The sequence below is a fragment of the Scardinius erythrophthalmus genome, assembly GCF_964197995.2.
Source record: "Scardinius erythrophthalmus genome assembly, chromosome: 5".
NCBI lineage: Eukaryota > Metazoa > Chordata > Actinopteri > Cypriniformes > Leuciscidae > Scardinius > Scardinius erythrophthalmus.
Window position 1 is genome coordinate 3,613,604 of NC_138225.1, and position 15,881 is coordinate 3,629,484.

The window sequence follows — 15,881 nt, forward strand, 5'->3', positions numbered from 1 at the left end:
AAATGCTCTACATTTTTACAAATAGTAAAGTGTTACAGTATGTCTGATAATTACTTCATGAAAAAGTAGTTCCCTACAAAAAAAATCCTATGTGATTCACTGCCTCCACTGTGTCCCATGAGGCCATGGGAGAGGAGTTGTCTGGATGAATACATTATCATACCTGAGAATAGTCCAGAACAATTACATGTATAAAAAAATACTGTTGTCAAGAGAATATATCTTAATGTTTGAATGTTTGATGAGCTGTTTTAGCTTTTTATTTTCCGTTGCAAAATAGGTTTTGATGAAATTACGATCACCCATTGTTTGAAAAAGGCTTGATGCAAGTTCCCCACACACAAACACTTTTTGTTCAGTAAATCTGACTCAATTCAGATGATTTTAGCAGTATATACAGCAAAAGGTTGGGTTTGAGATTAATTACACCATGATTAGTTTGTAATACTGGTCAAAAGTTTGGAATAAATACGATAAAAAAAAAACATTTTTTTTGAAAGAAGTCTCTTGCCCCTCAAGGCTGCATTTATGTGGTCAAAAATAGCATTTTCTATAACAGAAATCCTAAAGCTCAAACAGTAGCAATGCCAAGGTCATGTGTTTTGTTTCCCAGTGAATGCATAAGTGATACATTGAAAGCAAGTTTCTTTGAAAAAATTGTCTGCCAAATGTAAAAAAAAAAGGTAACATACAAGTTTGTTTGAAAAAAAGAAAGAAAAAAAAGTAACATAACTAACTGCAAATGCTATTTCAGTTACACAGAAGCCACAGATGCAGGATGTGTGAAGCATTAAATGTTTGAAGCTTCTTCACCAGGTGTCTCAGGTAAGTGCAGAAGACTCATCATACATCATGAGCAAAGAAATGATACTTTGCTTTTGGTTAATCCAGCAATACAAAACTTATACTAATTTTAATTATACAGCTAGCAAAATGTTTTCCGTGCACATGGATTTGTTAAGTGATTATAAATTTTGCCCTCCATGTCAGCAAGGTTCAATTGGTGTCCTAGTAATAAATACAATTTTACATGAAAAAAAGAGAGATGAGCTTCATCTTACTGCTTCTGTGCAACAATAAAAATCACACAATAATCATTTCAAATAATGACACATTTTGAAGTATTTTAAAATAATTATTTATTTTAAACACAATATTCAGGACATCATTCAGATCCTTTCTACTGCATGACAGGAAGACAAGTTATTTTATTTATGATTATTATAAGTGTTTTATATACAGTTTATCAGTGTGAATTTGTTGACTGTTGAAGTGAGAAGGGATAACATGGTAGAATGAGATATCAATTTAGTCATATTAGTAACTACACCACAACTTTGATATACACATCATTAATGTGATTTGTAATTTACACAAACAAAGAAAAATAATTTCGGGTCTATTCCCACCCCACCTCACAAAAACTCAATACACTCAAAACTAAGCCTATTTGCGCAGTGCTTTTGGACACTTTGCTGCAGCAACTTTTATTCTGAATTTCCCTTTTCACATATATACTTCAATTTGGAAGAGCAGTGGATGTCATTAAGCAAACTATCATATGCAATGTGCCCACAGTCCTCTCCTTCCTCTCCTTCCTTTCCCAACTTGTGTCCTGTCCAATCATCTGGCTGCCCAGTTCTCCATTGTCTGCAAAAATATAATTTAAAATTTGTTACTAACGGTACCCTTAAAAGTACCGTTACTTCGGCGCCGAGTCAGTATTGACATTTTTAAAAATGTGACGATACCAGCATTTCTGCCAATCACAGACATAGGCCTATCTGTTGAGCGTGTGAACACAATGGCCAATCAATTTTATGTTACAATGAGAACCGAATATTCTGTTCTCTATATTATATTCAACTCACGCTTTATTCATGGTGTAAGGAGTGTCATCCGCCCATCTCCATTCCCCTGTGTTCTGGTCTGTTAGACCGACCCAGTAGTCATGTGGGTAGGCGAAGTTGGTAACAAATTGCTAGGAAGGGGGATAAAAGTTAATCACTGAAAGACAGAATGGAAGGTAGGAAAAGGGTTTTTGTGTATGTGTATTACACACCCACTCCTTCTTAGAGCCGTCTTCTATTTTTAAGAGTAACGCGCCCTGCTCTTCGCAGTAATCTTTTGCTTCAGTCCAGTTCATTTTGTCATTAGAGAACAGGTAACAGCTGTTGCTGAATCGGATCCACTCAGTTTCAGGACAGCCAGGAAATAAGTCTATAAGAGAGAGAGAGAAAAAAAGAGAATGCATAATAATGTTGTAGTACAGAAGACATAATTTTTTTTTTTTTTTTACTTTAACACATTTAATTAAAACATCAAAGTAAAATAATTTTTTTTTTTTAAATGAGGACTTGACCAATTATTGAAATCGATATAATTTTCATTCTGGTAAACCACCGCCATAAACAATATTTGGGCAGGACTAGTTTTCTCTGTGAGGTGGTATCATAAATTCTTGTTTAACTGTACGAATGTTGTATGATTTTAAGTAGGCTATTTCAATACTTTTTTTTTTTTTACACACCCAGAGTAAAAATTACAGAGCAAACTTTTTTTTGTCTCATGCAGATTAAATAAATGTAATCCTACCCAGAAAATACTGAATATTACCCCCCCCCCCCACCCCACAATGCTTCTCCTAATTTACTTTGACCATCTTCAAATACCGTAATTAAAGTTATTATAATTCTTGTTGTGCTGCCTGATGCCCTTCATTATGATATATTGGTAAAATAACCTGCTATTCTGCTGCATAACACAACAGCATTAAAACAGACATGTTTGCACATGTTTGAGCACAATATTGCATCTTGAATTTAGAGTTTACTCACTGGTAAGTGATAGTTTATAAGAAAGAGCTCGAATAGATTTTTTCAGTTCCTCCAGGTCTGAGCTTGACGTGCCAACTTTAGTTGAATACAAAAGTCAGAAAAATACAACATATCAGCATGATTTCTTCTAATACAGGAAAAGCTTAATTCTGTAGAACATCATATTTAAGATTTATTTATGAAAAATGTTTATTTTAATTACTATTTGTGTTTATATTAATTAGTATAATTTTAGGTCTTACTCAAGATACGTTGTGTGCGTGAATAAAACTGTAGAGATGAAATCAAACTGTTCCCTACAGGAGAAAGAAATAGAGAAAGTTTTATCATGGGCCAATAAATATACAGCTTCAACCCCTTAATATGCAGTTTTAAATTTGAGGATTCAAAGCTGTAACATACGTCCAGCACTCACCCAGGTTTTGTAGTTTTTCCTCTTGTTTGGATGCGAGTGAACTCTGTGACAATCCGAGATCAGTAATCAAGGTCTCAATATTAGACAACTTTTTTTCATGCATCTCTTATGGATATAGAGTGAGAGGGACAAATAAGTAAATGATCAATGCACTTATAATATCTTAGAGTATTTGCAGTGTCATATATATATATATATATATATATATATATATATATATATATATATATATATATATATATTTACAGTTGCAACTTTGTTTATGATTCATTTGTTATTAAAAGATTATCATCCTTGCAATCTCTGACAAAATAAAACATCAGAGTTACGGCAGTCAAGACACTAACCTTTGGTCATTGTGTTAATTGATGCAGACATATTCAAATATGAACTCAGACTGGATACTAAGTTCTGCAGCTCAGAAACCTTCTTTTCTAGGTCATTATCTGTCAAAAACAATTATTAATTAACATTCCATTACCAAAACTGATCTGTGATGATGATGATGACGATGGTGATGAAGTTCTCACCTGAGATCTGAAACTCAGATTTGACTGAGGTTAGATCAGACGTATGGCTGTTAATCCAACTCTCCAGCATTGAGAACTTTCTTGCTTGATGCGAAACTTCAAACCAAAATAAACAAACTTTTTCAGCTTCTCTGCAAATATTGTATATATTCATATGCTAATTCAAATAGTTTATAAAGCTCAGAGAAAAGCAGTTCAGTTCATATCACAATTAGCAGTTTAGTCAATTTTGATCTTAAACAAAAAAAGTCCATGTTCACATTATTTGTCACACTATAAACACAAAGATGTTGCAGTCTATATCCACACCAATGCTAAATTAAAGCAGTCTAGTAGCAAAACACTAAAGACAGTATTTCATTAATAACTCACAGATGACAGAAGTCATGATGATGAAAAACATCATGCAAACTGTTCCTAGAAGCACAAGGATGCCAGTTTGATTTGAGTGACCTGAAGAAAACAGACAAAATCCTTGATTCATTTATATTCATAATATCACATATATAATGTTGAAATGTAATATTTTAATTTCGCAATGCCATGTTTTAATTCTTTTGGCATTTTTCCACACATTTTGAGATAATATTCATGTCTGTAGCAAAATGGTGCCGGAACAAGTGACATACCCAAGTTTATACTTAGAAGTTTGTTTAAATCATCATAATACAAGCAGTAAAAATTTATATATATATCCATAATTAGCATGAACATGATCAATTGTTGAAGCTCACTGGTTAAAAATCTGAGATGCTATCCAGTACCAATACCCCAGAGGAAGAAACATTCACAGCATTCTCGATTCCAATTACATTTCAAATATAAAAGCTGCTTTTGAAATAACGATTAAAAAAGTCTGTCAAGACATTAAAATAAATGTAACTGCGAAACATTTTCCATTTCACTCATGCTGTAAAAGCTTTAAGATAGTTTCTCCAACTGAATGTGAAATTGTAAATCTTCCAAACCTCTCCAAAATGATTTCTTTGGTTCACATTCCATATCCATTTTAACGTATCTTTCGGAACAATCCATTTTCTATAAAGGACAATATAATGTGAGAAAATTTAAGTAATTTGCTTCTTATAGTTGAAATGAAAAACACCACCTCCTATATATAATCATTTATGTTCCTTAAAAAATTTTCACTTCCACATTTTGAGACGATAATAGACAGTAGTTTTACAAGACGGTAGTTTTACCTCTCCCCACCCAAAAAGATCAAGGTTTTCATTTGGCCACTTGCTATTTAGTCTTTTTACTTGTGCATCTTAATTCTTTCTGAAAGCTGTAGGGAATATTCCCTTTTACCATTTAAAATAGCACTTCTAATAAAAATCATTAAGCTGAGTGAGCAAAACACTGCATTTGTGCTGAGCTTGGACTTTCAAACAAAAGCGAGATTGATTCATACTTATGTAACCCAGGTCCCATGTAATTAGAAAATAAAGCTGGAGTGGTTAATACAATGAGACTGGGCCTGGGCTCGTTGTAGGGAAATACAACTTTTTTTTGTATGTTACTTAATAAATGTATATTTGTAATACTCTTTGCTGTTCTTATAATGACCACCACAACTGTATTTTAGATGCAAAAATATTCAACAGTATTTATTTACAACATGAAATAAAATAAAAAATAAAATGTATCTTAGAATAAAATAAAACAAATCACAAGGGTACGGAAAAAGAAGTGAAAGTAAATCTTACAAGCAAATAAAGCTTCACTTTCCAAAAGGAAAACCTTTCTGTGGTTATATTGAAATTAAATAATTATTTATTTCCTCTGAAAATGTCCACCCCCGTTGCAGGCCTGTTCGATGACACTTTGTGTGCGGTGGGGCCTAAAAACTGGAATGGCCGCTTCACTCAGAACTGAGCATAAACAAAAAGCACGTGCAATGTGAATGTTAGTACTCACGAATCCAGGTTAAGACAGTACAGCAAAGGCAATGGTAATGGCGATGGTAATGGCACAGGTAATGGCGATGGTAATGGCACAGGTAATGGCGATGGTAATGGCAAAGGAAGAAACACAGCACAGAAAGTCACGGCACAGCAGCAGTCACGGCAGAACAGCAGGGCAGAAACAGCAGGGCCTTCGGTTGGAAACCCGTCTCTGTCTTTCTCTCTCTCACCAACGTCCGTCTCCTTAGAGCATATTATCTGAATTGAGCCACATTATCAAACACTATCTCTTATTGAATTAGCGTTAGCGTTAGCTTTGCTTTAACTACAGAGATATCACAATGCTAAAACTACTACATATGAGCACATTGGCACAGAATGCTACCGCTAGCTAGCATGTCGCTAACCACGTTATACATCCAGTCTCTTAACTATAACAGTTCGATATAGCACAACATTACAGGCATACACAATCATATTCACCTCTTGCAGGTCACACCAAAGTTAATGTCAGGACCACGAGTAGTCGACCTTCATAACAAAACATTAATGCTTCCCACACCACGATGCCTCCTTCATTAGCTCTCTGTTCGATAGCGTCTGTCTGACTTTTCTCATGCGTGCTCAGTACTCCTCACACAAACCTGTCCCACTAATCCCGCCCCTTACACGGTGATGTTACTCTGATTGGCTCACGTATTAACACATCCAAAAGCAAAACAGGAATTAAATGATTGACATGTGACAGGTAACAGGTTAGGTTACACAGATAAACACAGCTTCTTCTTCTCTACTTTTCTCGCAGATGAACTTAAAGATTTTTATATGAATTTATATTTAACTGTAAATAGTCTTATTTATTAAACTGTACATATTATATTTATGCTTTTAACCAGCACACCATTTTAACCATTTTTTAACTATCATGAACTCTATTTATGAACTTTTTTTATTTTACACTGTTATTACATCTGTTAATGATCTTTTATGCTCTGTAACTTATAGTAATTTTGTGCAGGGCTACACCCTCCCTCTTCTGAATGTGTAGATGTCCTCATCACACCTTTTGTCCCTCTTCAACTTGGAAGGGTGATTCCTTTTATCCTCCTCCATATACCTTTTGGATGTTTTGGACTTTTTCCTTGGTTCGTTGTCTTGGTCTGAAGGGTTTAACTTGAGTTGGATGACCATGCCATGGTGCATGATGGTAACTGGTTCAAAAGATGGATGACCAGGTTTCTCATAAGTAAATCTCATAGGTGGCTTTGGTTTTCTCAGGGATGTCCGGACTGTAGAAGACCTTTCACTTTTTGCACTTTCAGCAGCTATATTACGTCTGTTTCTTTGTAAGAGAGGTGAGCTTGCTCCCTCTTCTGAATCTTGAGAATCCTCTTCCACAGATTCAGTATTTGTCTCTTGGATATCAGAGTGTGACAGAGGAAGTGCAGCACCTTCAAGCGGTTCCTCATACTCTGTTTCTGTAAGTTGTTGAGTTTCTGTAACTTCACAGCTTTCCTCCTCAGAGTTTTCACTCTCATCATTCTCCACAGAGTGATTTATGTTTATCCGTCTCCGGACCTCATCCATATCAAAATCGGGAGGTTTGTGGACAGTTTCAAACTCAGAACCTGATGACTCTGTGTCACTTTCTTCAGACTTAGTTGGTTGACGTTTCTGAGCACGTTGAGTTCTTGTTACAGGTCTCCGAACAGAGCTTGCATCATCTGATGGGTTAAACATCCTGACCAGGTAACCGATGGGCAACAGTTGATCTCGATGGAGAGTTTTCATCACACCTGAACCATGCTCCGGTTTGACCTTATAAACAGGCAGGTTGGGCAACTTCTCCACAACAACATAGGGTATTGATTTCCATCGATCTTGGAGTTTATGTTTGCCTTTAAGACCCACATTCTGTATGAGAATTCTGTCTCCTTTCTCCAAAGGTTGGTCTCTCACACGTTGATCATATCGGGCTTTATTTTTCAGGTGATTCTTTGTAGCAGCGTCAGATGCCAACTGATAAGCTTTTTGCAACTCTTTCCTCATCCTGGCAACGTACTGTTGGTAGGAGGTTTCACTTTCACCATTTGGTGAGATTCCAAAACAGATGTCAATGGGTAACCTTGCTTCCCTTCCGAACATGAGATGATAAGGGGAGTATCCTGTGGAATCATTTTTTGTGCAATTGTATGCATGTACCAGGTAGGTGATATGTTGACTCCAATGTTGTTTCTGTACAGCATCCAGGGTACCAAGCATGGCTAATAGTGTTCGATTGAATCGTTCTGGTTGGGCATCCCCTTGAGGGTGATAGGGAGATGTTCGTGACTTCCGAACCCCAAGCATGGACAAGAGTTCTTTTATCAGGCGGCTTTCAAAATCTCGGCCCTGATCCGAGTGTATCCTTGCAGGTAGGCCATAGTGCACAAAATACTTGTCCCACAATACTCTTGCAACTGTGATAGCCTTTTGATCTTTTGTAGCGAATGCTTGTGCGTAACGTGTATAATGGTCTGTCACTACCAACACATTAGCAACACCTTTAGAGTCAGGCTCTATTTGCAAAAAGTCAATACAAACTAAATCCAAGGGGCCATTACTTGTTATTTGGTTTAAGGGCGAGGCATGCTGAGGGAGCGTCTTTCTGGAGATACATCTACCACAGGTTCGAATGTACTGCTCGACCTCAGCTGTCATTCGCGGCCAATAAAATCTGTCCTTGATCAGTTCGGTGGTGCGTTCGACTCCCAAGTGTCCACACTCATCATGTAGAGACCTTAACACCATTGGGCGGTATCTTGTGGGCAAGACAAGTTGTTTGATCTGTTTTCCGCACATCTTTTCTTTTACTCTGTAGAGTAATCCACCTCTTAACTCCAACTTGCGGCTTTCACGAAGGAGCAGCACAGTTTCAGGTGAGTCGTTCTCGGAGCGTGTCAGGCCTTTATTCTTCTCCAGTGTTTTCTTTAATGGTCCAATTGTTGGGTCCATATCTTGTGATGCTTGAATGTCTTTTGAGCTCAATTTGTCAATTGTATTCATGCTAAGGTTCACTGGAAAGACATAAGCTTCAGGTACTGCGGTGGCAGGAGCTCCCAACTGATCAACTAATCTGTCTGGCACATCAGCCTCTTCACTGACACAGGCTCTTTTGCAGAGGGCTTTGATGCCAGCAGGTGGGACACTAGTCCACTCTTTTGTCTCCTCTGAAGAGTACTGTCTGGACAACAAGTCAGCATCAATATTGTGTCTCCCAGGTCGATACTGGATGGTGAAATCGTAGGTGGCGAGGGCGGCGAGCCAACGATGTCCGACTGCACTGAGTTTGGCGGAGGTCAATACATATGTTAATGGGTTATTGTCAGTTCTTACTATAAACTTTGCTCCATACACGTAATCGTGAAACTTGTCCACGACAGCCCATTTTAATGCCAGAAATTCCAATTGATGGACTGGATAGTTGTGTTCTGAGTCTTTAAGCTTACGACTGGCAAAAGCTACTGGCCTGAGGCCCTCAGGATATTCCTGGTTCAGGACAGCACCTAAACCATCCATACTGGCGTCCACATGTAAGATGTACGGTTTTGTGGGGTCAGCGAAAGCTAGCACTGGGGCATTGATCAAACAGTCACGAATACGCTCAAAAGCATCCTGGCAGGTCTTAGTCCACCGTTCTCCGAACGGCTCTGATGGCTTGAAATAGACTTTACTTGGGTCAACACTTTTTTTAGTCTTGGGGTCTTTCCAAGTGGGGGCGTAACCCTTGGTGAGCTCGGAGAGGGGACGGACAATGGCAGAGTAGTTTGCAATGAACCTCCGATAATAACTGCAAAATCCGAGGAAGGACTTCAGCGGTTTCAGGTGAGTGGGCTCTTTCCAATGTTTTACTACCTCCACTTTGTCTGGATCCGTAGCTATTCCGTTAGCAGAAACAATGTGACCCACATACTTGACCTTGGGCTGACAGAATTGGCATTTGTCAATTGAAACTTTCAATCCGACCTCCTCTAGTCTGTCCAACACTTTGAGAAGACGTTGCTCGTGCTCCTCAAGTGTCTTGCCGAAAATGATGATATCATCCAAGTACACGAGAGCTTCCAGAAGATGCATATCGCCTACAGCCTTTTCCATTAAGCGCTGGAATGTTGCTGGCGCTCCGGTGATTCCTTGTGGCATACGCTCAAATTGATAGAAACCGAGAGGGCAAATGAACGCTGTCTTCTCTTTGTCCTCCGGAGCCATCTCTATCTGGTAGTAACCACTGCGCAAATCCAGAACTGAGAACCATTGGCTGCCTGATAGAGAATCCAAGGCGTCGTCAATGCGTGGCATTGTGTACTGGTCTGGTGTGGTGCGGTTGTTCAGTGTTCTGTAATCAATACAGATTCTTATCTTCCCATTCTTTTTGCGGACTACAACTATCGGTGAGGCGTATGGGCTACGGGACTCAGTGATAATGCCAGTGGCCAGTAGTTGTTGTATGTGTCGCCGCACGTCATCTATGTCTGCAGGGGCTAGTCTCCTTGACCTCTCCCTGAAGGGTCTGGGGTCATGCAGGCGTATGTGGTGTTCAACACCCTTGGCACGACCAACATCCCACTCATGCAGTGAGAAAACATTCCGCCTCTCAGCCAACTTCTGCTGAAACCGACTTTTCCACTCTTCGGGAATGGGAGAGTCCCCGAAATTGAAAAGACTTGGGTCTAAGGTTTCAGCTGGGAGGTCGGAGAGCCGAACTGGGGTAACTGTGTCCACAGCATACATCTCAGCAACGATGGTCCCAACTGGGATGGAAGTTGTCCTTTTGGACTCATTCTGAATGAGGACAGTGAAACTGTTATTGTCTATTTTGGCGTCTGAGAGCACATCAGGCTGTACCAGCAGACCGGCGGGGAGCAACTGTTCAATGGGTGCATCAATCAGTACAAGGTCTTTGGACGGGGCACTCTGTCTTTCCACTTTGCACGTTGCATAGTACTTTACACCTGGAGCAATGGAGAGTAAACCGGGTCCATTCCACTTTATCTGTCCCAAGACTTCATCTTTTGCAAACTGTTCTTGTGCTTTGACAGGGGCGTAAACAGACTGAATCCTCATTGAGTGCACAGTGTTCTCGTCACCTTTTGTCTTCACCATCTCCCATAAGCGGCGAAACAGAGATGTATTTGTGCCAACCAATACAGGGACTTGTTGCTGGTTTCTTGGCTCAGGGCAGATTAAAGCAAGCACTTCTACTCGTCCCGATACACCAGTGATCTCTTCAGTGAACTCCATCTCAACCACAACATATCCTTTGTAAGGAAACTCAGTGTCTGAAAGGCCCCAGAGTCCAAGTCCAGAGAGGGGTTTTATCGGGACATCAGGTAAGTGTTTGTTATACCAGCTTTCAAAAATAATAGTCACGTTAGACCCACTGTCGATGAGAGCATCGCAGACCACATCATTAACTTTGATGGTATGAATAAATGATGGACCTACGAGACCTTCAGGTAAGTCAGTGTTAGGTTCTGGGACTTCAACCTTATTGGTTCTAGCTACATGCTGCTCTTCAGCTGCAGGATTTGGGTTCTCTTTGTTTGGTAAAGGGGAAACTCGCACCAAGCGTATGAGCTTTCTAATCACTTTCTGGAGATTCTCAGGGGCAGTACATCTGGTGGCTATGTGGCCATTTTCCCCACACCGATAACAGAAAAACTCATCCTTGTCTTGTCGGGGAGGAAAAACTTTGGAATGAGCGGGCTTGTGAACTGGAGCTGCTTTGTATCGGTGAGGCTGGGGTGTGTGTTCTCGTGGAGGGTCCAATGTGTATTTCACTGCCATTACACTCATTTTATTTTCTAGGGCTTTCACTTGTTTCCTTAGCAATTGCAATTCACTCTGTGACTCATTTTTCTGTTTTTGTTTCTCTTTCAGACCTTGAAAGGATTCATCAGAGGTTGGCTGAGGTGGTAGGTTGCTGCTCTGCTCTAGCTGCGCTCTCAATTCTCGAATCTGAGCTTGCAGTTCACTCCTAGAGACTGATTCAGGTTCTTTCTCCTTTTCAGCTTGGACAGTGCGTACACGCTGAGGACGCATGTGTGACACATGGCTTTGTCTGGCTGACTGGCGAACCTCCTCTTCCATCACTTCTCTTAACAGGTTCAAGAATGTAGGGGGATTACTACTCCGCTCCCTAATTTTCAACTGAAGCAACATGAGTTCAGAAGTAGACCCTCTAAGAAGCTGCTCTAAACGAGCGCTATTGGCAGCGCTAACAGGTAAACCACCTCCCTGTACTACTTTGACAAGGGATTTTTCTACTCTTCGCAGGAACTCAGACAGACGCTCACCAGGCTGTTGGTGGAGGGCTCTAAAAGACAAGTATAGTTCTTCTGGGGACTCTACTGTACCAAAAATGCTCTCTATAGCCTTTATGTACTCACGTGGGCTAGCATCAGGTTGAGTCAGGCGCACAGCTTGAATGATTTCAAAGGCGGGCCCTTTGAGACTTTCCAGTATACGACGTCGTTTCTCTTTGTCAGAGCACTCACCTTCCTCCACTAAAAGTGTTGCTTGCTCCAGCCAGTTGTCTAAGGTCTCTTCTCCAGTTGGGGTGGGACTGACCCCGGAGAATGTCCGCAGACGTCTGTATGGATGATTGTCAGGTTGTTTGTTTGTTCTGCTCATAACATCACCGACCGCACGGATGATGTCTTCAGGGTTGCTGTTACCCTCTTTGGTGGGGGAACATAGACCTTGTATGTCCTCTAAGGTTCTCCCTTCGCTCTGCAAAAAGGTAAGTAGCTTCTCTTCAAAGTTATCAAGCTGAGGCTCTGTGTAATAGACAGTTTTCCAACCACTTCCTTCACTTATAGGCATTATCTCAGATGGGATTCTAGAGGGGTCAATCTCTTCACGACACTCACATAGCACCATGACTGATTGTTGTTGAGGGTGAAACATTTTGCCTCTCACTTTAACTTTTCCCAATGCTTTGATGGTCCCTGCTGTTTCTTCAATGTCTTCTCTTGAGACACCTTCTGGCACTCCATGTAAAAGGAGGGCATGCTTTAAATCTAATGATTCTCCTTTGCACCAGTTAATTAGCTCACGTTGTGATGAACTACTTGTTTGGCTTTCCATTGCTGTACTTTACTTAAATTGCTTTTAGTTACTGTTAGCACGTTATTTTTTTTTATACGAATGCTCTATACTACTACTGCTCTAAAGTTGTGGGGTCTAATGACTTGTACTCTAGGTTTATAAATTCCCGTTTATATTAAATAATCCCAGCGGTGCCTCCATTTTATGTAACCCAGGTCCCATGTAATTAGAAAATAAAGCTGGAGTGGTTAATACAATGAGACTGGGCCTGGGCTCGTTGTAGGGAAATACAACTTTTTTTTGTATGTTACTTAATAAATGTATATTTGTAATACTCTTTGCTGTTCTTATAATGACCACCACAACTGTATTTTAGATGCAAAAATATTCAACAGTATTTATTTACAACATGAAATAAAATAAAAAATAAAATGTATCTTAGAATAAAATAAAACAAATCACAAGGGTACGGAAAAAGAAGTGAAAGTAAATCTTACAAGCAAATAAAGCTTCACTTTCCAAAAGGAAAACCTTTCTGTGGTTATATTGAAATTAAATAATTATTTATTTCCTCTGAAAATGTCCACCCCCGTTGCAGGCCTGTTCGATGACACTTTGTGTGCGGTGGGGCCTAAAAACTGGAATGGCCGCTTCACTCAGAACTGAGCATAAACAAAAAGCACGTGCAATGTGAATGTTAGTACTCACGAATCCAGGTTAAGACAGTACAGCAAAGGCAATGGTAATGGCGATGGTAATGGCACAGGTAATGGCGATGGTAATGGCACAGGTAATGGCGATGGTAATGGCAAAGGAAGAAACACAGCACAGAAAGTCACGGCACAGCAGCAGTCACGGCAGAACAGCAGGGCAGAAACAGCAGGGCCTTCGGTTGGAAACCCGTCTCTGTCTTTCTCTCTCTCACCAACGTCCGTCTCCTTAGAGCATATTATCTGAATTGAGCCACATTATCAAACACTATCTCTTATTGAATTAGCGTTAGCGTTAGCTTTGCTTTAACTACAGAGATATCACAATGCTAAAACTACTACATATGAGCACATTGGCACAGAATGCTACCGCTAGCTAGCATGTCGCTAACCACGTTATACATCCAGTCTCTTAACTATAACAGTTCGATATAGCACAACATTACAGGCATACACAATCATATTCACCTCTTGCAGGTCACACCAAAGTTAATGTCAGGACCACGAGTAGTCGACCTTCATAACAAAACATTAATGCTTCCCACACCACGATGCCTCCTTCATTAGCTCTCTGTTCGATAGCGTCTGTCTGACTTTTCTCATGCGTGCTCAGTACTCCTCACACAAACCTGTCCCACTAATCCCGCCCCTTACACGGTGATGTTACTCTGATTGGCTCACGTATTAACACATCCAAAAGCAAAACAGGAATTAAATGATTGACATGTGACAGGTAACAGGTTAGGTTACACAGATAAACACAGCTTCTTCTTCTCTACTTTTCTCGCAGATGAACTTAAAGATTTTTATATGAATTTATATTTAACTGTAAATAGTCTTATTTATTAAACTGTACATATTATATTTATGCTTTTAACCAGCACACCATTTTAACCATTTTTTAACTATCATGAACTCTATTTATGAACTTTTTTTATTTTACACTGTTATTACATCTGTTAATGATCTTTTATGCTCTGTAACTTATAGTAATTTTGTGCAGGGCTACACGTAGAACTTGATCTGTAACGGTTTCTAAGGATAATTATGACCGCCGCTAGCGTAGCTAGCGAAAGCGGTCATATAGGGATTGTCAAAGTTTTTTTTTTTTTTTTTTCGTCACCTTACTGAATTTTTCGTCAACGATACCAGGGACACCGAAGCACCGGGGAACATGAAATTTGGTGGGCATGTAGCCCCACTAGACTTCTAAGGAAAAATTTCGTTTGGTCCCCGGGGGCCACTCCCCCCCCCCCCCGCGCTGGGCCCCCCCAAACCCCAAAAAATGCAGTTTTTCCTAAATAACTACCTGAACCGTGGCACCGAGGATGAAGAAATTTTTATGGTATGTTGGTCTACTAGACTTTTACGGAAAAATTTCGCTTGGTCCCCGGGGGCCACTTCCCCCCCGCGCGCTGGGGCCCCCGTAAATTTTTCGTCAACGATACCAGGGACACCGAAGCACCGGGGAACATGAAATTTGGTGGGCATGTAGCCCCACTACACTTCTAAGGAAAAATTTCGTTTGGTCCCCGGGGGCCACTCCCCCCCCCGCGCTGGGCCCCCCCAAACCCAAAAAAATGCAGTTTTTCCTAAATAACTACCTGAACCGTGGCATAAAATAAATTCATTTATGTGCACATTTAGTGACTGTACACTCATCGGCCTGTAGATGGTGCTGTTGAGCGAAGGGTTGCTGGTTTAGGATGATACTGTCACACACACACATGCAGGAATACAAACAAACGCAAGCATGCACACACACTGACATCCACACGCACAGACACACACCCATACACACACATACAAATCCACATGCACAGACACACGCGCACACATGTACGCACACATACATACACGCACAGACACACACACACACACACACACACACAGACACACACATACACAAACACACACACACACACACACACACAGACAGACATGCACATACTATTACTTTTTTTAGGTATATATGTAACGGAGTTTAAATAATGCTGTTAAATTCATGCATTAATTGGGAAAACTCGACATTGGCTGTTGCGTCCCTTGCATTTGCTCGCGTGATATTAAGGGCGGAGCTACGTCACCACCAGCAGAGTTTCACATCTCTCGCTGCTGGTAAGTCGCATCAATAAGCGCTGCGTCATAAAAACTGAGTTTAGATTGTTTTCAAGTGTAAGGTTAGACTTTTAAACTACACACAAGTTTACTTCATGTGCCTGTCAGTCCCTAGTTCTGTCAGTCGAGTCAAATATGTTATTTGCGATGATGAAATGTGATGAGAGTGTGTGTGTGTGTTTTAACCTGCTTGTGAGCTCCGAATCTCTGATTTCATTTAAGATCTATGAGCAACATTGATGCGTGATGCACTGTCCTTTAACCAGCTTTTGGTCCTG

At 40.1% G+C, this 15,881-nt stretch overlaps 1 protein-coding gene and 1 long non-coding RNA gene across 2 annotated transcripts in view; one reads left to right on the plus strand and one right to left on the minus strand.

Moving 5' to 3' along the window:
• The window catches only part of LOC308691079, a 28,911-nt gene that overhangs the window by 544 nt on the left and 12,486 nt on the right, over positions 1 to 15,881 (plus strand). The window contains exon 2 of the long non-coding RNA XR_014030234.1: positions 755 to 825. This is a non-coding gene — a long non-coding RNA (uncharacterized lncRNA). The remainder of the gene's footprint in view (positions 1 to 754; positions 826 to 15,881) is intronic.
• On the minus strand, positions 1,119 to 4,918 carry LOC308691043 (C-type lectin domain family 10 member A-like). Its single transcript, XM_081365897.1, has 10 exons — positions 4,751 to 4,918; positions 4,155 to 4,235; positions 3,783 to 3,878; positions 3,600 to 3,698; positions 3,253 to 3,357; positions 3,080 to 3,133; positions 2,838 to 2,912; positions 2,063 to 2,220; positions 1,872 to 1,981; positions 1,119 to 1,650 (listed from the first exon to the last, which is right to left on the minus strand). The coding sequence occupies exons 1-10, from the start codon at positions 4,815 to 4,817 to the stop codon at positions 1,488 to 1,490; spliced, it is 1,008 nt and encodes a 335-aa protein (XP_081222023.1). The 5' UTR covers positions 4,818 to 4,918; the 3' UTR covers positions 1,119 to 1,487.